The sequence below is a fragment of the Heteronotia binoei genome, chromosome 12 (genome assembly GCF_032191835.1).
Source record: "Heteronotia binoei isolate CCM8104 ecotype False Entrance Well chromosome 12, APGP_CSIRO_Hbin_v1, whole genome shotgun sequence".
Taxonomy (NCBI): domain Eukaryota; kingdom Metazoa; phylum Chordata; class Lepidosauria; order Squamata; family Gekkonidae; genus Heteronotia; species Heteronotia binoei.
In genome coordinates, this window is record NC_083234.1 from 65,286,563 (window position 1) to 65,307,425 (window position 20,863).

At 47.1% G+C, this 20,863-nt stretch overlaps 1 protein-coding gene across 1 annotated transcript in view; it reads right to left on the minus strand.

Moving 5' to 3' along the window:
* ASTN2 (astrotactin 2) overlaps positions 1-20,863 on the minus strand; it is an 899,029-nt gene that overhangs the window by 484,686 nt on the left and 393,480 nt on the right. The window contains exon 6 of the mRNA XM_060250629.1: positions 10,576-10,722. Coding sequence (XP_060106612.1) covers positions 10,576-10,722 — 147 coding nt within the window. The remainder of the gene's footprint in view (positions 1-10,575; positions 10,723-20,863) is intronic.

The following is a 20,863-nucleotide window of genomic DNA, read 5'->3' on the forward strand; positions in this document are numbered from 1 at the left end:
GGGACAACATTCATCCGCCTCCAGTCTTCTGACATCTCCCCTGTTCTCCAAGAATTCTCAAAAATAATAGCCAGAGGCTCAGAAATTACATCCGCAAGCTCTTTTTGAACCCTTGGATGCAATTCATCTGGCCCTGAAAAAAGAAGCTGAAATGAAAGGAAATCCACTATGTCTTCGTAATATTACAGTAAAAATGGAATCACTTATTTCCCAGTCCCCCTGGAAAAAGGCAGCTAAGCAAATTATGCAAGTATTCAGAACGTATGCACAGAGCTGCCAATGAAATACCAATAAAACAGATTAATACCCTTGGAACAGGGGAGAAATGGGCTGATCGCCAATCCAAGCTTAATGACTTTTCTAAAGAGGGGGGGGGGGTGTCGTTGGTGAAACGGCTCACAGAAGAATGACATCTGTAATGAAATTGTAAAACATGGTTTTAAACTGGGAAAAAAAAAGTTTAATGGAGAACTGCATCCGTAGCTGCCAAGGTGAGGCTAAATGTATCAGCAGCTGTCTGCTATTTTGAAATGTTGTCCTTTGTTGCCAGGGAAGAAGGAAGGTGGTTTCCACAGGTGCCATCGTCAGCCTAGCTCAAGATGACCCGGACGGTAGCATGACAGAAGGCAGATGCCTCCCTAGTGCTTACTGAAGCCATGTCAAAAGTTCTGTGCTGTTTCCTTAATGTGCAAGTTGGCTGGTTTGTGCAAAAGACACCCCCTTCCCCCAGCTCTTTTCCTTGGCACCTTCGGAGCCACTCCTTTAATACGACAACAAATCACAGCATCATGCTGATCGCAAAAACAGGATAAGCCGTTTAGAGATACTACAGTGCTGAGCTGAAGCTGGACATTTTAACGACACCCAAAGAAGTATTATTAGCTTGGCTTCTTCCCCAGCATGGAAGCCGCTAATTCAGCTCCTTAAAGCCTTAAAACAATTTTGGCTTGAAAATTGGAGGGTATTTTTCTCCATTTTTGTGGGGAAAGAAAAGCTTGCTAGTGCCATGTGCAGGGAGCAGTGTGACAGGTCAGTGGGAAAGCTTCAAAGCCACGTTCCCTTGGCTTTGTGAAGCTTTGGAATGGTCTCTAATGGGGTGTGTGTCATCACAGGGTAACTCCTCAGTGTATAATGGGAGCACAGGCAGGCAGAATTGTAGCCTCTTGGTCATCCACACTTCAAATAGCTTTCGGTCAAGACCAGTGTTCTGACCTTCTTTAGTACCCTTAGCCTAGGAGGTATCCAGAACAGGGCCAAAAAAAAAGATGCAGCCTGCCTCGTTTAATAGAAAAGTTTAAAATAAGAGGCTGCCTGAAATGCTGAAGAGTTACTATTAGAAGTATGCTTGACCTCACTCCAACATTTTGTGGATGACTCAACCTCTTGTGGCAGTCAATTTTTAATTCCACCCAGCGCCCTGTGTTAGAATCCCAAAGGTGCTTTACAAGCAGGCTCAGAAAGGTTCAGGATCCCTGCAGTAGAAGAATGACATGCATGTGGTGAAGACAGAAAGGGTGGCTTGCTCCAGGCATCTCCTTCCAGAAACTTTGCCAAACCAAAGAGACAGTGAAAGGAACAATCTACATGTATTGAGACATATCATACTACTGCCATGTAGACCACAGAAGGCCGCAGATTTATACTCCGCCCTTCTCTCTGAATCAGAGTCTCAGAGTGGCTTACAATCTCCTTTATCTCCTTCCCCAACAACAGACACCCTATGAGGTGGGTGGGGCTGAGAGAACTCTCCCAGAAGTTGCTCTTTCAAGGACAACTCCTACAAGAGCTAAGACTAACCCAAGGCCATTCCAGCAGGTGCAAGTGAAGGAGTGGGGAATCAAACCAGGTTCTCCCAGATAAGAGTCCGTGCGCTTAACCACTACACCAACTGGCTCTAGGAACTACTGTATGTGACAGTGTTTTTCAGACTTTCTTCATTCTAGGAATCCATTGTTCCTGGGAATGAGCAGCTTTCAAAATCTGCCGTGCAATATTTTGGACATTTATAATATGGAATTTTTGGGCATCTGCTGTCCAAAAATATGAACAGAACAGAATCTCCTTGCTGTAAGCAGACCTGAGCCCACCTTGGAGAAAGTAGTAGTTAGGGTCTCAGAGTAGGATCTGGGAGACTCAGGTTCAGATCCCCATTCTGCCATGGAAGCTTGCTGGGTGACCTTGGGACCATCACACTCTCAGCCTAAACTACCTCACAGGACTGTTGTGAGAATAAAATGGAGGAAAGGAAAACAATGTAAGCTGCTTTGGAGAGAGAGCAAGTAGTATAAATATTCAAATTAACTGATTGGCCACCTTGTGACTCACCTGAAATTCTCCTCACTGATCTATGCATTGCACCTGTGTCTTACCCTTTCTCCAAATTGCTCAGGCAGCACATGCTATCTTCCCTTCCGTCTCCCCCCCCCCATCCCGCCTAACAAGTACTTGGATGGAAAACTGCCTTGGAGTACCAGGAGCAGAAGGCAGAGGCAGGCTGCATCAAGCCAGTTCTCTGAATATCATCCCTGCCCCAGTAGGGGTCTCCAGAAGTTGCCATAACTTCCAGGCATGCATGCACAAACACACACACACACAATTTAAAAAAGACACCTAATGAGTCTCATGGTTGAGTCAGGATTTGAACCTGGATCTCACAGACCCTAGCTGCTACTCTATCACATGATACTGTCTCCCAAGATTTCAGTTATATCCTTTTAAAAAAACTATTATATATAAAGCACACATCAGACACACACAATAAAATCAACATATAAAAAACTGGACTTCCTCATATATAAAAATGAAGAATTGTTTTCTGAATCAATAGCAGTCACCCAAAGCATGCTTGGTTCTGAGCTTTCAGTCAGAGACGAAGTAACAGTGTTTATTTGCCCACATGGAAAAAACAAGTGCAAAGAGCTGAAGAACTGTTACCGACTGAATGATGGGTCCAATCTGTAGGAGGAGGATGAAATTTGCCCTTACGCATCTAAGTCGTTGCCATGCAGAAAAAGGTCAGCAAAACTCAAGAAATATTGGAAGCACAAATTGGCAAAAGCGATAAGAAGTGACAACAGCTCCTGTTGAATGTTTCAGTTTCTCTCTCTTCCATCAAAAAGCAGTAGTTTCACTGCCTAGGGAACAAGAATGGCATCAGAAATCAGTAGCTTCAGGATGGTAGTAGAAGCCAGAGGGTCTGAGGTTGGTTGGTTTGTTTACTCATCTGGCAGATTTTTTTTTAATTGGCCAGAAGAATAAAAATAGAAGGGGTGATTGGGAGACTCCTCATACCTGCAACCTTCTCCGTTTTGCTGTATGCCAAAACCTGAAATTGGAACTCAGATGTCATAAACCAGAATTACCACAGGTTTCCAGTGGAATGAAAACACTGCCCAGCTAGCAGGACTGGAGCAGCCCAAGGGAAAGGGTGTCCGCAAGAGTTATCTTCTAAGAAAAAATACAAAGCCTGAGATCCTCCTACTCCAAGTCTGAAATTACGCTACACTCAGAACTGCCCCTACATCCACATACCATGCCAGGGCTGGTTCAAGATGTAGGGAGCCCTGGGCAGAGAGTTCCTGGAACCCCCCTTCCTGCCAGCTCCCCATCTGTCCCATTACCTGTGCCACATAGCAGGGGACCAGGGAGGGCCTTCTCCTGGCTGCCACCACTCTTGTAAGGGTCTGTCTGGGAGGGCCCAGAGCACCCACCCAACCTCTCCCTTAGTAGCAAACACCCCTTAACCATGACCAAAGAGATGTGAGGACGCAGGCAGTTTAACAAGAAGTTTAACGTAAGTGCTCTAGAACAACAAGTGGGTAGTAAAACATTTGTACAACGGTCAGCAAACAGTAAATGTTGGTACAAATAAATAAACAAAAGCCCCAACAGGTATAACTAGACATTCCCTGCTACTAATACCAAAAACCCACCACCCCCTTTGGGTGAGGGATCTCTTCCTCCAGCTACAGCCTTCTCTCTAGACTGCAGCCTTTCCAAAGAGAACAACTTTCCTTTCCAGTCAAGCCTATGTATGCTTTCCTTCCAGGTCCCACCTCCTCTAGGCTAATTTTCCCTCCAAACTCTGTCACCCAATCAGAGGGACAGAATAAATCTTGGGAGATGTAGGCCCCTGTATCTACTCCTAGGCAGGCTGCTCCCTGCCCTCTAGGCAGAGCCAGTTTGGTGTGGAGAGCCAGTTTGGTGTAGTGGTTAAGTGTGCGGACTCTTATCTGGGAGAACCGGGTTTGATTCCCCACTCCTCCACTTGCACCTGCTAGCATGGCCTTGGGTCAGCCATAGCTCTGGCAGAGGTTGTCCTTGAAAGGGCAGCTGCTGTGAGAGCCCTCTCCAGCCCCACCCACCTCACAGGGTGTCTGTTGTGGGGGAGGAAGGTAAAGGAGATTGTGAGCCGCTCTGAGACTCTTCGGAGTGGAGGGCGGGATATAAATCCAATATCTTCTTATCTTCGTCTTCTTAGGCTGCAGTAAGTCTCAGACTTTGACAACCTGCATGTGCATTCTTCCCCTGCCCTGCCTTCATACCCTCCAACCCATCCATGCTCACGGCCATTTGCTTTGCCCGCTGTTCTTTCCCTGATGACACTGGGCAGCTTGGGTGACAGAGCACTCACAAGTGAGCAGGCAGGGAAAGGGCACATTACAGGAGAGAGTCTGCAAGCAGTGGGCTCTGCCAGAAGCCCTGGGCTCCATCAGTTGGCTCTCGTGAGGGTACGCTGATGCTGGCCCTATCCCTTGCCATGGTAACCCAGTTACTCTCCAACATGCCTTTCAGCTGACACTGGCTTCCTGAGTCTTGGAGGCAAACAGTCCTCAATTCAGATAAGATGAGGTAGAAGCAGCAAAAATGCAGTCTGCCCTAGGGCTGGTTTGCACACTACATTTTCCAAATTCAGGATGATTCCTGTGAGTGATGAATTAAGTGAGTGAGTCAGCCGAGCAAGTTTCTTCCTTGAAGCCAGGATTCCAGGGCCTGCATAGCACGCTGCATACTGATATTTGTTTGGACACAGGAGACCTAAGCTGTAGCCTTTGGCAGGTTGTTATTTCTCAGCCTAACCTACCTCATGAGGTCAGCATGGGGTTAAAATGGTAGGAATTGCAATGTGTGTGTGTGTGTGTGTGTGTTTGCACAGTTAAAATGGTTCATGACAATTCCCCATGGTATGGGTTCAGCAGGAAGCGCACACAACAGAGCCAAAGAAGCACAACACAAGCTCTTGGATCTGAAGGGGATATAAAGCTAAACACAAGATCCTGGGCTTAGGTAAGCTCACCCTTGAAAGTATGCAATTCTATGCTACACAATTTATGGATGTCAACACTGGAGCACCTCTAAAATCTCAAGATGGGCAAAGAAAGCCTTTTCGTCATGAAAGCTTCCATGACCTACCAAAACCTGAGGATGAACAACAGCTATTATTACTGCCCTGTTCATTGATAAAAACAGGTTGCTTACTTGTAACTGATTATCTTTGAGTGATATTCTGTGCATTCACACCCATGGGAGTAGAGCACTTGTGCCGACTCTGATCAGTACGTAGCAAGCCTGGGATTTTCACGGTGAGACCCCAGCAAGCATGCAGACAGCCAGTTTGGTGTAGTGGTTAAGTGTGCGGAGTCTTATCTGGGAGAACTGGGTTTGATTCCCCACTCCTCCACTCACAGCTGCTGGAACATCCTTGGGTTAGCCATAGCTATCGCAGGAGTTGTCCTTGAATGGGCAGCTGCTGTGAGAGCCCTCTCAGTCCCACTCACCTCACAGGGTGTCTGTTGTGGGGGGAGAATATATAAGAGATTGTAAGCCACTCTGAGACTCTGATTCAGAGAGAAGGATGTGGTATAAATCTGCAGTCTTCTTCTTCTTCCACCACACTTGCTCACTGGGCTGGCATGGATATCCCAGAGAACCAACAGCAATTGGGAAGGAGGGCGTGAGGTGTGAATGCACAGATGACCACTCAAAGATCATAATTTACAGGTAAGCAATCTGTTTATCTTCTCATGGTCTCTGTGCTTCACACCCATGGGAGTTTAGCAAGCAAGGCCTACCCGGAGGTGGCTGTTGGAGGTAGCAGCTTGCAGCGCTAGACGTAGCAGCTTGCAGCGCTAGACGTCCCATCCTTGCTTTTTGGTGCCACTGCACATCCATAGCATAGTGCTTCATAAAGGTATGAGGTGAGGCCCGGTGCATATGTCATTCAATGAAGCACCTTTAAGGAACAGAATTGAGGTGGCCAAGGACCTAGTAAATGACCACATAACGACCCAGGTAGAGGTTTCTTGGCTGGGAGGTAACACAGTTTAATAGTCTCAGTAAACCATTTCAAAAGTCTCTGAGCTGAAATCTTAGTACCCAGGTGGGTGCATAAGACACCAATAAGTGAGACTCCTTCCAATAAGACTTAGTCCATATGAGGAAGAAAAGAAGGTCCTCTTTATATTCAGTGAGTGAAGACATCTCACCTCATCAGATTTGGGGGATGGAAAGAAAGCATATAGAACAATCTCAGAACACAGGTGAAATTCCAAAACAATCTTTTGAAGAAAGGTCATGTCCAGTGCTAACGAGACCCCATCTTCATGGAAGTTAAGATAGGGTGAGTTGCAACGGAGAGCCGTCAATTCACCTACCCTCCTGGCAGAGGTAATAGCCATGAGAAATGCAATCTTCCAAGTTAGGTGGTAGAGAGGGCACATGGCCATAGGCTCAAAGGGGTACCCTGTTAACTTATCAAGCACCAAGGGAAGTTCCCACGGAGATGTAGGATGATGTCCAGGAGGATGTACACACACCAGACCCTTGAGGAAATGTTTCATGTCCAGATGAACGAAAACAGAGTAGCCATTGATAGGGGCATGATGGGGTGAAATGGCAGCCAGATATACTCTGACAGAGGAATAGTTGAGACCAGAGTCCACTAACAAAAGTAGGAAATTAAACACAACCTCTAAACTGGCTTGGTGAAGAAGCACAGACAGAGGAACTGTGTAAGCAGAAAACTTGGATCATTTGTAAGCATAAGAATTGTGGGTGGAGAGCTTGTGACTATTCAACATCACAAGTTGAATCCTGGTAGAGAAGTTCAGAAGATGATCTGCCAGGTAGTCAACTTGAGATGAGGCACATTTGTGATGGAGGATCTGACCTTACTGAGCAAGTAAGAGGTCCAGGCTTGGAGGAAAGTGGTGAAAGGACCAGCAGGCCAGCTGAAGCAGTACTGGAAACCAGTGTTGGTGAGGCCACCATGCTGCCACCAGGATGCAACAGGGGTGCTCTCTCAGTAGTTTGCTCAAGGACCTGGTGATGAGTTGTAGCAGACAGAACAAGTAGAGGAAGTGATCTAACCAGGGGAACAATAGGCTATCTCCCAGGGAAACAGGGTCTGCACCTCTCCTGGAGAAGAACATCTGACACTTTGTCGGGTGACCCCACCTTCAGAAGACTGGAGAGAGATAAACCCAACTTAGCTCCCACTCGTGTGGAGATGCTGCTCTACGACTCAGCAAATCTGCTTGCACATTCATTTTGCCTGGGAGATGAGTTGTCACTATGAACATTTGCTGAGCGATGCACTTCTTTCAAATGTCCAGAGCTAATACACACAGATTTCTGGACACCGTTCCTCCTGCCGATTGACATAACTGAGGGCTGTAGTGTTGCCTGTGAGAATGGAAATTATCTTGGATGAGAGGTTGGAAGGACTGGAGGGCATACTGGATCACTAGAAGCTCTAGGAAGTTTATGTGGTGTATCACATGGGCCATGGTCCCCCCCACCCCCGCACACACACAGTCCATTCATGTGCACACCACAACTCCAAAGGGAGCCATCCAGCGTGATGGTGACTGATGGACTGGGTGGATGAAACAGGGCACCCTGAAGGAGATTGGGTTCCACCTTCCACCAATCTAGCAATGTGAGGACCTCCTGGGGGAGGCTGAGGTGAAAAAGTGGTGAGTCTGTTGCTGGATGGAAGAGGTGAAGAAACCAGAGTTGTAATGTGCGCATGTGTAACTTCGCAAAGATCAACATGTTTGTGGTAGCTGCCATCAGTCCTAGGAGATGTTGGATTTGAAGCGCCAAACCTCTTGCTGGGATTTAAGTAGGTGAACAAGGTCCATGATGTCTTGTGCTCACTGCTGCGGAAGGAATGCTGCATGCAGCTGGGTGTCAAGAAATACCCTGCTAAACTGTACCCTGGTGGAGGGAGGTAAGTGCAACTTCTTTGTGTTGATCTGCAGGCCCAGATTCTGCAGAAGGGTGTCTATATTCCAAATCAGAAGCTGTTTGGACCCCACAACTAACAACCAGTCATTTATGTAAAAGAACAGAATCACCCCCCTAGAGGCAAAAGTAAGAAACTATCATGATCATGGTCTTGGTAAAGAACCTCAGGGCTGTAGAAAGTCCAAATGGGAGGGCTTTTGTACTGGAAGTGGTTTGGACCTATTGCAAAACAGAGATATTTCTAATGAAGGGGACAAATGGAAATATGGAAGTATGTATCTTGCAGGTCCAGCGTGCCCATCCTGTCTCCCTGCTTGATTAGTGGTAGAATGTTTTGCAATGTTGCCATTAGGAACTTCTGATACTCGATGAATTTGTCCATGATTGGCCAAAGGACACTGTCCTTCTTGGAGACAGCAAAGTAGCAGGAGTAGAACCCACATCCCCTGAATCTTGCTGGTACAGGTTCTAAGGCTTGTTTGTCTAGAACGTGTTGCACCTCTTCAAGCAGGATTGGTGATGGTGATGTCATGATGGTATGATGAGGTTCTGAATGAATTCTGTTGCATATCTCTCCTTGATGGTGGAGAGAACCCACTTGTCTGAGGTGATAAGCTTCCATGATAGTAAGTATGGGTGGAGGTGAGTGGGTCCAGAGGAGGGGGGAATGGGAGAGTGGAAGGGCCTGGATGATAGTCAGAGGCTCTGTTTAAGGGTACAAGAGCCCCTTAGAGGTTTGAGAGCCTGAATGGGAAAACTTTGCCTTGGTGTTGTAAGGTGATTTAAGGTATCGTTGATCCCAGGGTGATGGTGGCAGAGGAGGAGGTTGGAATAGATGACGGTCTACAGGATAGTCTACAAGCCAATCTCAAGGAGGAGGATTGATCGGTGCATCGAGGATTTCAACAGTGTTGAGTCCTCTTGGTCTGAGTTACCAGTGATGTGTGAGTGTGGGCATGAGCAGGAGGAAACTGTCTGCTGAGTGAGGTCAGTCTCCTATTCAGAACTGGAAAGTTGGATGGGCAGCAACTGAGTTGAGCCCAGTGCCAAGGGGCTATTGTGACAAGCCATTGAAGTCAAGAGTTGGAACAGAGGAAACACTGGTATGATTGCCGAGTCTGGCACCGGTCATTTCAGTGAAGGAGATGGAGTATGACCATGTTTACAATGCCTCTCTTCTTGTGCCTTTTAGACTTGTCTCCCTTTGACCCCTTATCCTCCCTGCTTTTCTTGGCAGGTATCGAGGCTTCTGAGATGGTAGCCAAGCCTCTAGGTTTGAGAGGGCGGTTGGCATTGAAACAGGGATTGGCTGTGTGATCCCAGGTCACCAATTGAGATAGCAGTCAACATTGATGGTGCCAGTGATGGCTGGGTCAAAACCACACCTGGCGTTGATGAAGTAAACTCCACTCAGGTTGGAGAGAGCACCGAGATAAGCAAAGCAGCAGAGAGACAAGCCTTTCTGTTTTTTCTTGTGTGCTTCAAAAAATGGGCACAGTGCACACATGAGGAGAGAGGGAGAGAGAGAGAGATGGAAAGGAGACGAAAAACTGGAGGTTGAGAAAGGAAGCTACTTCGGGCAAGGAGGAGAAAACTTTACCAACCAGACCAAAGAAGATCAACCAATCCGTGCAGCAGTTAGAAGAGAACTGGTGGGATTTCTGCACCAGTCTAGTGAGTATGTGTCGTGGGGCTTCTGTGAATGCTCACTGGGGTCTTGACGTGAAAATCCCAGGCTTGCTACGTGCCAATCAAAGTCGGCACAGGTGCCCCACTCCCATGGGTGTGAAGCACAGAGACCACAATGAAGATCAGTGTAGTCCAGTGGTTAGAGTGCATGATTAGGACAACCAGGCTTCAAATGTACAAAGCCTACTTGATGGTCTTGGGTGAGTCACACACTCTGCTGATCTGTACTGCATTTACTGGGAAGATGAAACAGAGGAAGGAAGAACCACACCATGTTGCTTTGACCTGCATCTGAACAGCAATTGCTGGGAGCTAACAGCAAAGGGAAGGAGGACCTTGATGGTCCACACAGGAGATTCCTGGAATGATCTAGCTGGCTATCGTGGCAGCACAACGCTAGACTCGATGGACCTTTGTTTTGATCCAGAAGAGCGGCTTTTATGATCTGTGTAGAATCTGATGCTGCCACCACTGGATACAAGATACATGGACTGGGGTAAAATAAGCACCTGCAAAACACACACATACACACACACCCCTTAGAAAACTGATATATTAAAACAAACAAACAAAACCCCTCTGCAAACCATTACTCAAGCAGAACCCCAGTTATCCAACGCAGGCCAAGGTCCTTACCATCTGCAATGAAATGTTCAGGAACGTGTAGAGTCACCTTGACCGTCAGTGGGCAGGACAACTGAGTGCCACACACCATGGCCAGGATGCAGGAGCTCACTGCAATTAATGTCAGTGCTGTCTTGTTCATGGGACTCTTGAGGGAACCTGGAGAGACCAAAGGAGGAGGGGAAGCAGAGAGAGAAGGTGAATACAGACATTGACCTCAGAACAACCATACTCCAGGGAGAGAAGGATTAGATTAATATGGAATAAAAGCAGGCAGTAACTGTAGGGCAGAAAAAAAGGAAAACTTTCAGACTAGAGCCTTTAAACAATTTCTTATCAGAACTTTACCACCAGCTAGTGTGAGGCTGTCACATCTATCCATTTGACTGTAACACATTTTCAGAAATTCCATATATAGACCAAAGTTAGAATCCGTAAGCTCACACTCTGAATAAAACTTTGTTGGGCCTAAAGGTGTCATTGGACTCTAACTTTCTTCTATTGCTTCAGACCAACATGGCTACCACCTGTGTGTAGATGTTGTCTCTCTCTGTGTGTAGATGTTATCCTAATCCTGCAGCATTAGAGCAGAAAATGACACTCTGTGTCACAGCAGAGCAAAAAAGTACCACCCAATCAACGGAGATTACATGAGAAGGGTGATTAATATGTGAAAAAGTGGGATTCTTGGCTCTGGCTGAAGATGGTCTTCCTCTTCTTCTGTCTTCTTCTGGGCACCAGTCTTTGTCTAGAGTTCCGTTAAACAAAGAAAGTAGCAGTTGGACGATTAACCACTCCTGGGGTGGGTAGGTTAATTCTGTTTCACAGAATTTATCTAATTCTTAACTGTGACAAATTAAGCTTCAAACAGTACCCTGTAACAACTCTTCCAGAGACCCAGTTTGGTGTAATGGTTAAGTATACAGACTCTAATCTGGGAGAACTGGGTTGGATTTCCCACACCTCCACATGCAGCTGCTGGTGTGACCTTGGGTCAGTCATAACTCTCTCAAGAGCAGTAATTGGGTAGCTTTCTCAGCCCCATCTACTTCACAGGGTGTCTTTTATGGGTGGCAGAGCAGTTTTTAAACTAAATCTTGGGGGAAAGCCGACAGGAGATGAAATGTCTCTGGTTCAGGAGGACTCATCTCAAAGAGATGAAGGGTTAGCTGTTACTTTTCTACTGGGTAATGGATCAGAGTTGTCCACTGAGATGGTGACACACAGTATGGAGTGTGTGCCAAAGTCTCGAGGAAGCAGGAGGAAGGTGGCAGGCCTAACTTGCCTGGAAAATTATAGATGTTTGTAAACAAATGCTAGAAATGTTTGAAGTAAAATTGGTGAGTTGGAATGTTTAGTGTTGGGGAAAAACATAGACATTGTGGGAATTTCAGAAACTTGCTGGAATGCAAATCAGTGGGACACGGTGATGCCTGGATATAAGTTATATCAGAAGTTTAAGTTTATTTCAATTTATATCCCGCCCTTCCCACCGAAGTGGCTCAGGGCGGCTCACAACATATAAAATCTACCATACAATTTTAAATTTAAAATACATCAATTACAACAGTTAAAACAGTAAAATAATAAAACATTTAAACAGCGATCTATCAAAATACTACACTGAACCTTCTATAGAATTTCTAATGCCAGTTATAGGCCAGCCGGAAGAGGGCTGTCTTACAGGCCCTGCAGGACTGGCCAAGGTCCCGCAGGCCCTCACCTCTTCCGGCAGCTGGTTCCACCAGCAAGGAGCCGTTACAGAAAAGGCCCTGTCCCTGGTGGATTTCAGACGGGCCTCCTTTGGCCCGGGGATAGCAAGCAGATTTTGAGAGCCCGATCTCAGTACTCTCTGGGGAACATATGGGGAGAGACGGTCCCTAAGGAAGGCAGGTCCTAGGCCATATAGGGCTTTAAAGGTAATAACCAGCACCTTGTATCAGACTCGGTATATTATCGGCAGCCAGTGCAGACTCCAGAGCCCCGGCCGAATGTGCTCCCATCTTGGGAGCCCTAATAACAGCTGGGCAGCGGCATTCTGCACTAAATGCAGCTTCCGGGTTCGGCACAAGGGTAGCCCCATGTAGAGAGCATTGCAGTAGTCCAACCTCGAGGTGACCGTTGCATGAATCACCATTGCTAGATTGTCATGTTCCAGGAAAGGAGCCAACTGCCTCGCCAGCCTAAGATGAAAGAATGCGGACTTAGCAGTGGCTGCTATTTGAGCCTCCATCGTTAAGGAAGGCCCCAATAGTACCCCCAAACTCTTGACCTTGTGTGCCGCTGTCAGTGGCGCACCGTCAAAAACTGGCAGGGGGATTTCCCCTCCCGGGCAACGAAGGCCCAAGCAGAGGACCTCTGTCTTCGCCGGGTTTAGTCTCAGCCCACTCAGCCTGAGCCACTTAGCCACCGCCTATAACGCCCGGTCCAAACTTTCTGGGGCACAGGAAGGCCGTCCGTCCATAAGCAGATAGAGCTAGGTGTCATCAGCGTACTGATGACAACCCAACGCATACCTTCGGGCAATCTGGGCAAGGGGGCGCATATAGATGTTAAATTAGGATTGGGAGGGAAGGGTTGAAGGTGGGGTGGCTCTCTATGTCAGAGAGGGTATACAGTCCAGTAAGACTGAGATCAAAGAATTAGATTCCCTTCTAGAAATGCTTTGGGTCAAAATAGAGGGCCCAAAAGGAAATTTAACTATGGGAGTTTGTTATCGCTCACCAATCAAAAGACAGAGGATTATTATAATATGATGGAAGAATTAAAGGTAGCGGCTAAATGTAAAAACTGTGTCGTAATAGGTGATTTTAACTACCCACAGACTGATTGGGTCAATATATGTTCAGGTCGAGAGAAAGAGATTGAGTTTCTAGATGCTCTCAATGACTGTGCTATGGAGCAGATGGTCACAGAACCTACCAGGGGCAAATTCTCTGAGATGAGGAGGCATGTGAAGAGGAAACTGAAAGGAAAGGTAAATACAGTCAAAACCCTTGGGGAAGCTTGAAGGCTATTTAAAACTACAATCCTAGAAGCTCAGATAAAATATATACCACAAGTTAGGAAAGGCACAAAAAGGTATAAGAAAAGGCTCCATTTATATTCACTCTCTGCTTCCTATTAATTAGTCAGTTTTTGATCCACAAGAGAACCTGTCCTTTTACTCCATGACTATCGAGCTTACTAAGGAGCCTTTAATAAGGAACTTTATCAAAAGCTTTCTGGAAGTCAAGGTAAACAACATTATTGGGTCCCTTTGTCCACAAGTTTGTTCACCCCCTCAAAAAACTGTAACAGGTTAGTGAGGCAAGATCTTCCCTTACAGAACCCATTCTGAGTGTTCCTCAATAACTTGCGTTCATCAATGTGCCTACTCATTCTGTCCTTGATAATGCTTTCTACCAACTTCCCTGGTATTGAAGTCAGACTGACTGGCCTGTAATTTCCCAGATCTCCTCTGGAACCCTTTTTAAAGATGGGGGTGACATTTGCTACCCTCCAGTCCTCAGAAACGGAGGCAGATTTCAATGAAAGATTACATATTTTTGTCAGAAGATCCACAAGTTCAACTTTGAGTTCTTTCAGAACTCTTGGATGTATGTCATCCGGACCTGGTGACTAAGTTTTTAATTCATCAATCAGTTGTAGGACCTCCTCTCTTGTCACCTCAATTTGACTCAAGTCTTTCAACACCCCTTTCAAAATTAGTGGTTCTGGAGCGGGCAAAAACTTCTCATCTTCCACAGTGAAGACTGAGGCAAAATATGCATTCAGCTTCTCAGCCATTTCCCTATCCTCCTTCAGTAATCTTTTTACCCCTTGGTCATCCAAGGGCCCCATTGCCTCCCTGGCTGGTTTCCTGCTTCTAATATATTTGAAGAAATTTTTATTGTTGGTCTTTATGTTTTTTGCAATATGCTCCTCATAGTTCCTTTTTGCCTGCCTGATCACAGTCTTGCATTTGATTTGCCACAGCCTGTGTTCTCTTTTATTAATCTCACTTGGACTAGCTTTCCACCACATAAAGGAGTCCTTCTTACCTTTTACAGCTTCCATTACTTTGTAAGAAACAGAGAGTGAGTATAAATGGGCAGTATTCACAGTGGAGGATGGTAAGCAGTGGGGTGCCACAGGGCTCAGTACTGGGTCCCATGCTCTTTAACTTGTTCATTAATGATCTGGAGTTGGAAGTAAACAGTGAAGTGGCCAAGTTTGCAGATGACACTAAATTGTTCAGGGTGGTGAGAACCAGAGAGGATTGTAAGGCATTCCAAAGGGATCTGTTGAGGCTGGGTGAGTGGGCGTCAACGTGGCAGATGAGGTTCAGTGTGGTCAAGTGCAAAGTAATGCACATTGGGGCCAAGAATCCCAGCTACAAATACAAGCTGATGGGGTGTGAACTGGCAGAGACTGCCCAAGAGAGAGATCTTGGGGTCGTGGTAGATAACTCACTGAAAATGTCAAGACAGTGTGCGAGTGCAATAAAAAAGGCCAATGCCATGCTGGGAATTATTAGGAAAGGAACTGAAAACAAATCAGCCAGTATCATAATGCCCCTGTATAAATCGATGGTGCGGTCTCATTTGGAATACTGTGTACAATTCTGGTCACCGCACCTCAAAAAGGATATTATAGCATTGGAAAAAGTGCAGAAAAGGACAACTAGAATGATTAAAGGTTTGGAACACTTTCTCTATGAAGAAAGGTTAAAATGCTTGGGGCTCTTTAGCTTGGAGAAACACCGACTGTGGGGTGACATGATAGGAGTTTAAAAGATTATGCATGGGATGGAGAAAGTAGAGAAAGAAGTACTTTTCTCCCTTTCTCACAACACAAGACCTCATGGGCATTCAATGAAATTGCTGAGCAGTCAGGTTAAAATGGATAAAAGGAAGTACTTCTTCACCCAAAGGGTGATTAACATGTGGGATTCACTGCTACAGGAGGTGGTGGCGGCTATAAGTATAGCCAGCTTTAAAAGGGGATTGGATAAAAATATGGAGCAGAAGTCCATCACTGGCTATTAGCCACAGTATATATGTGTGTGTGTGTATGTGTGTATATGTATGTATGCATACATGTGTGTGTGTGTATATATACACATACACACATATATTGGGCACTGTGTGACACAGAGTGTTGGACTGGATGGGCCATCGGCCTGATCCAACATGGCTTCTCTTATGTTCTTATGAGGGGGGTGGTGGAAAGGAGATTGTAAACTGCTCTCAGATTCCAAGTGAAGTGTGGAGTATAAATCCAATCTCTTCATTTGTGTGTGTAGGGAGGGATCTAATTTATTCAAACTAATTTTACTCAAAAATATATAAACCATTCCATTCAAAGACAGCTAAATTAAGTTTCAATGCCATGGGTCAGCAATTTTTAACAATCAAAATGCCAAAGTTTGCCAAAATTAAGAGAAAGAGATCAACAAAGAGCTGATATATGGAAGCCCATTAACATAAATATAATTTTCAACCTAGCATCACATAATTAATATACCAAAATATCAGCTGTTGTGAGGAAGCAGCACACAAAAGTCCTCAGAATAAGTGGTAAATGTGCACAGAAGTATCAAGTGTGTCTGTTTCAGTACATATGTAAGCAATGCCATGTTGCAGCCCATTTGGTAACCCCACCATTGGGCTTGCAAGGCAAATGAAAATCACAGGTGGTTTGTCATTGCCTTCCTCTGCAGGGTCTTCCATGGTAATCTCTTAAGAGTTTGGTGCAGAGACATAACATAGTTTGCATCTGGATGACTAGCAGCACTCCACTTGTCATTTTCCTTCCTATAAAACATCTCTAAGAAGTCCCATAAAAATATTTGCCTCCACATACCAGTTATTTTAACATCTCAATAACCCCTCCAAAATATTTTAATTTAAAGATTTGATTTTCTTTTTCAAAGAGCCACGTTTGAATCCAGTACCATAGGATGCAGACCAGCGTTCAAAGTCTTTTGTTCTCAACTTTTTTTAAATGTATCACTGAATCCTGCCATCTTGCCACTCTACTGAATCTTGGTTCCCCTACCTACAGAGGTTAAGAATGATGGATACCAGAGACAGGCCTTGCTATCCTAGACCTGTTGATACAGTTTTGCACCATGTTCCCTCCTAAGCCCACCTGAAATTTACGTTTGGTTAATTGCACTGTTATGAATAAATCCCTGCTATAATCCTGATCAGCCCAAATGGCCCAAACTAGCTTAAGCTCATTGGAGTTTGGAAGCCAAGCAAGGTCAGTGCTTAGATGGGAGACCACCAGGGAAGACTGTGGCTGCTATGTAAAAAAAGGTAAAGGTAGTCCCCTGTGCAAGCATCAGTCGCTTCAGACTCTGGGGTGACGTTGCTTTCACAACATTTTCATGGCAGACTTTTTAAAGGGTGGTTTGCCATTGCCTTCCCCAGTCATCTACACTTTCCCCCCAGCAAGCTGGGTACTCATTTTACCAACCTTGGAAGGATGGAAGGCTGAGTCAATATCAAGCCGGACTACCTGAACCTAGCTTCCACCAGGATTGAACCCCGCCATCATCTATTACAGAGGTGGCCAACGGTAGCTCTCCAGATGTTTTTTTGCCTACAACTCCTATCAGCCCCAGCCAGCATGGCCAATGGTTGGGACTGATGGGAGTTGTAGGTAAAAAAGGACAGGTTTCTTACCTGTAACTGGTGATCTTCGAGTGGTCATCTGTGCAATCACACATATGGGTATTCCGCAGGATTGGCCCCGACCTCGGAGAGTTCAAAGCAATCTTGATCGTAGATCTGGCGCGCCTCCCACTTGTCCTGGGAGGAGGCAGCTACTGCGCATGCCTGGACAAGGGGGAGGTGCTTAGCCACTCAGTTTCTTCCCGCCGCCGGATAGGTGGAAATAACTGTGCTAACTAGCTTCCAGCAGCGGGGAAGGCTGGGTGGGTCTGTGTGATTGCACAGATGACCACTCGAAGATCACCAGTTACAGGTAAGAAACCTGTCCATCTTCTTCGTGGTCTCTGTGCATTCACACATATGGGTGATTAGCGAGCCATTTCTTCGGAGGTGGGTGCTGGATCTGTAAGAATATGTAGGGTTAGAGCGTAACGTAATGATAGTGGTACTCACAGTGGTTAGTCGAAGATCGACCGTAGCACCGCTTGTCCGAAGGAGGCATCTCGCCGGGCACGAACGTCGAGAGCGTAGTGCGAGGCGAAGGTAGATGTGGAGGACCAGACGGCTGCGGCGCAGATGTCCTCTATAGGGATGCCTTTCATGAAGGCGGACGAGGTAGCCACGGCTCTGGTTGAGTGGGCTCGTATATGTTGAGGGATGGGTTGTTTTGCCAGCTGGTAGCAGAGTTCGATGGCAGCAACAATCCATTTGGAGAGTCTCTGAGTAGATATTCTGCTGCCCTTATTATGGGTAGCGTAGGTGACAAAAAGTCTAGGGTCTTTACGGATTTGGCGGGTTCTGTCTATGTAGAAGGCTAGGGCTCTCCGTGCATCCAAGTTGTGGAGCGCCCTTTGTCCCGCGTCCGCGGGGTGCTGGAAGAAGGCTGGTATAGTGGACTGTCTTCCTAGATGAAAAGGAGAGACGACCTTGGGTAGAAAGGTCGGGTCAGGTCGGAGGACCACCGTACTGTTATGAAATATCGTATACGGTGGGTCTGCTCTGAATGCGCAGATGTCACTGGCCCTCTTACCTGTGGTGAGGGCCGTAAGTAATGCCGTCTTCCATGACAGCAGGTGTAGTGGGATGGAAGCCATGGGCTCGAAGGGCGGTTTCATGAGTTGGCTCAGGACTAGAGACAGACTCCAGGTGGGTAGAACTTGTTTGATTGGTGGGTGTAGGCGAATGATGCCCTTGAGGAAAGCTCTGGTCGCATGGTGAGAGAATACCGTTGTGCCATCGATGCGGGGGTGGAAAGCAGAGATGGCTGCCAGGTGTACCTTCAGGGAAGAATACGACAGACCCGCTCTAGAGAGCGTTAAGGTGTAAGTTAGTACCTGAGGTATAGTGGCATAGTTGGGGTCGAAGTTGTGCTGTGAGGCATAGTGTGAGAAGCGTTTCCACTTAAGTAGATAGGATTTCCTAGTAGATGGTTTTCTGGAGTTCACTAGGACCTGACGGACCTCCGGGGGGAAGTCTAGAAACTGATTCTCCAGGCTGTTAATTTGAGCGATGCCGGGTTGTGGTGAAGGACCCTGCCGTCCTGTTGAGAGAGGAGATCCCGTGTTTGAGGGAGTTGGATGAAGGTATTGTTGGACAGGAGCAGCAAGGTCGTAAACCAGGGTTGGCGCGGCCACCATGGAGTTATGAGGATGCAGTTTGTGTGGTCTACCTGAATCTTCTGTAGAACTCTGGTGATAAGTGGAATGGGGGGGAAGAGGTAGTGGAGTGTTCCGTTCCAAGTTTGTAGGAAGGCATCCCCCCTGGAGAGGTGGGATGGAGGACCTCTCATGTAGAAGCGGGTGCATTGGGCATTTGACGGTGAAGCAAATACATCTATCTTCGGTTGTCCGAAGATGCTGAAGATCTGTCGGATGTATCGGCTGTTGATGGACCACTCGTGGTTGTTGGTGGAGTGGCGACTCAGGGCGTCTGCCTGGGTGTTCTCGACCCCTGGTAGGTGTACGGCCGTGAGGAAGATGCCCTGGCTTATGCTCCAATGCCACAGCGCCAGGGCTCTCTTGCAGAGTCTGACGGAGGCGGTGCCGCCCTGCCTGTTGATGTAGAAGACTGTGGCGATGTTGTCGGAGGTGATCTGGACGTGCTGGTTCCTTAGCGATGGGAGGAAGGACCGCAAGGCCTTGTGCACTGCGATGAGCTCCAGGCAATTTATGTGGAGAGAGCGTTCGTAGTCTGTCCACTGGCCCTGCACCGTGAGGTCTTCCAAGTGGGCTCCCCATCCCCACTTGGAGGCATCTGTGGTTACAATCACCGAGGGCGGTGTCTGCTTGAATGGCGTGCCCTTGTAGAGGTGACGTTCCTTGGTCCACCATTTGAGGGATGGCACAATGTGTAGTGGAAGGGTGAGTAGTGTGGATTGATGTTGTGTGTGAGGGCGAAAAGTCCTTACGAACCACATTTGGAGGGGACGCATGTGCAGCTTCGCAAACCGCAGAACTGCTGTGGTTGCTGCCATGAGGCCTAGCATTCTCTGGAAAGTGAGCGCTGTTTGGGAGCGCTGGGCGATGATAGTGTTGGCCAGTGACAGTATGGCGAGTGCCCTGTCCTGAGGTAGGAAAGCCGTTTGCGAGAGCGTGGAGATGTCTGCTCCTATGAATTGAATCCTCTGGGTAGGGACTAGTTTGGATTTTGAGAGGTTGACTAGGAGGCCTAAGGTGGCCAGGGTGGAGAGAGTGGTTGAGACGTCCAGTTGTAGTTGCTCCCTGGAATGGGCGACGATCAGCCAGTCGTCTATGTAAGGGAAGATTGATATCTGTTGCTGGCGTAATGTGGCTGCTACTACTGCCATGCACTTGGTGAAGACCCTTGGTGCTGTGGAGAGGCCGAAGGGAAGGGAGCAGAACTGGAAGTGCTGCTTCCCTATGGCGAACCTGAGGAATCTTCTGTGATGATGATTGATTGTAATGTGGAAGTAGGCATCCTGGAGGTCTATGGACGCCATCCATGCTCGTTCTGGGATGAGCGGGAGGATTGCCTGAAGCGTGACCATACGGAATTTCTTGTAGGTTATGTGTAGGTTGAGTTTGCGGAGGTCGAGAATGGGTCGGAGTCCTCCGTCCTTTTTTGGCACCAGGAAGTACCGGGAGTAGAAGCCGGTGCGATGGTATTGGGGTGGGACTGGTTCTATCGCGCCTTTGTCCAGCAGAGACGCGATTTCTGTCTGCAGGGGTGCGGACGGGGGTGTGGTGAGGAATCGGTGGTGCTTTGGAGTGGACGTAAACTCTATTAGATAGCCTCTTTGAATGATGGCGAGGACCCAGGCGTCCGATGTTATGGTCCTCCAGGCAGTGTAGAATGGTTGTAGTCGTGTTGATGGGTTTGGCTGATGGAGGGAGACTGGACGGCTCGAGGCAGGGAGGTCAGAGAGACGGTTTGGATGTGGTTGAAGGTTTCTTGGTTGTTTGGCGTCTGTTTTGAAAGGAAGGTTTGGACTGCTGTGGTTTGCGCTTCCATGATTCCTGTTGCCGTGGGGATCTGGTCCCTTTGTATTGGCTGGACCTCCAGTTCCTTTGCCGATTGGATTGGGTCAGAGGTTGGGAGACTCCCAGTCGTTTCGCCCTCTTCCTGCCATCGTCTACTGATGTGAGGATGTCATCTGTAGATGAGCTAAACAGGCCAAG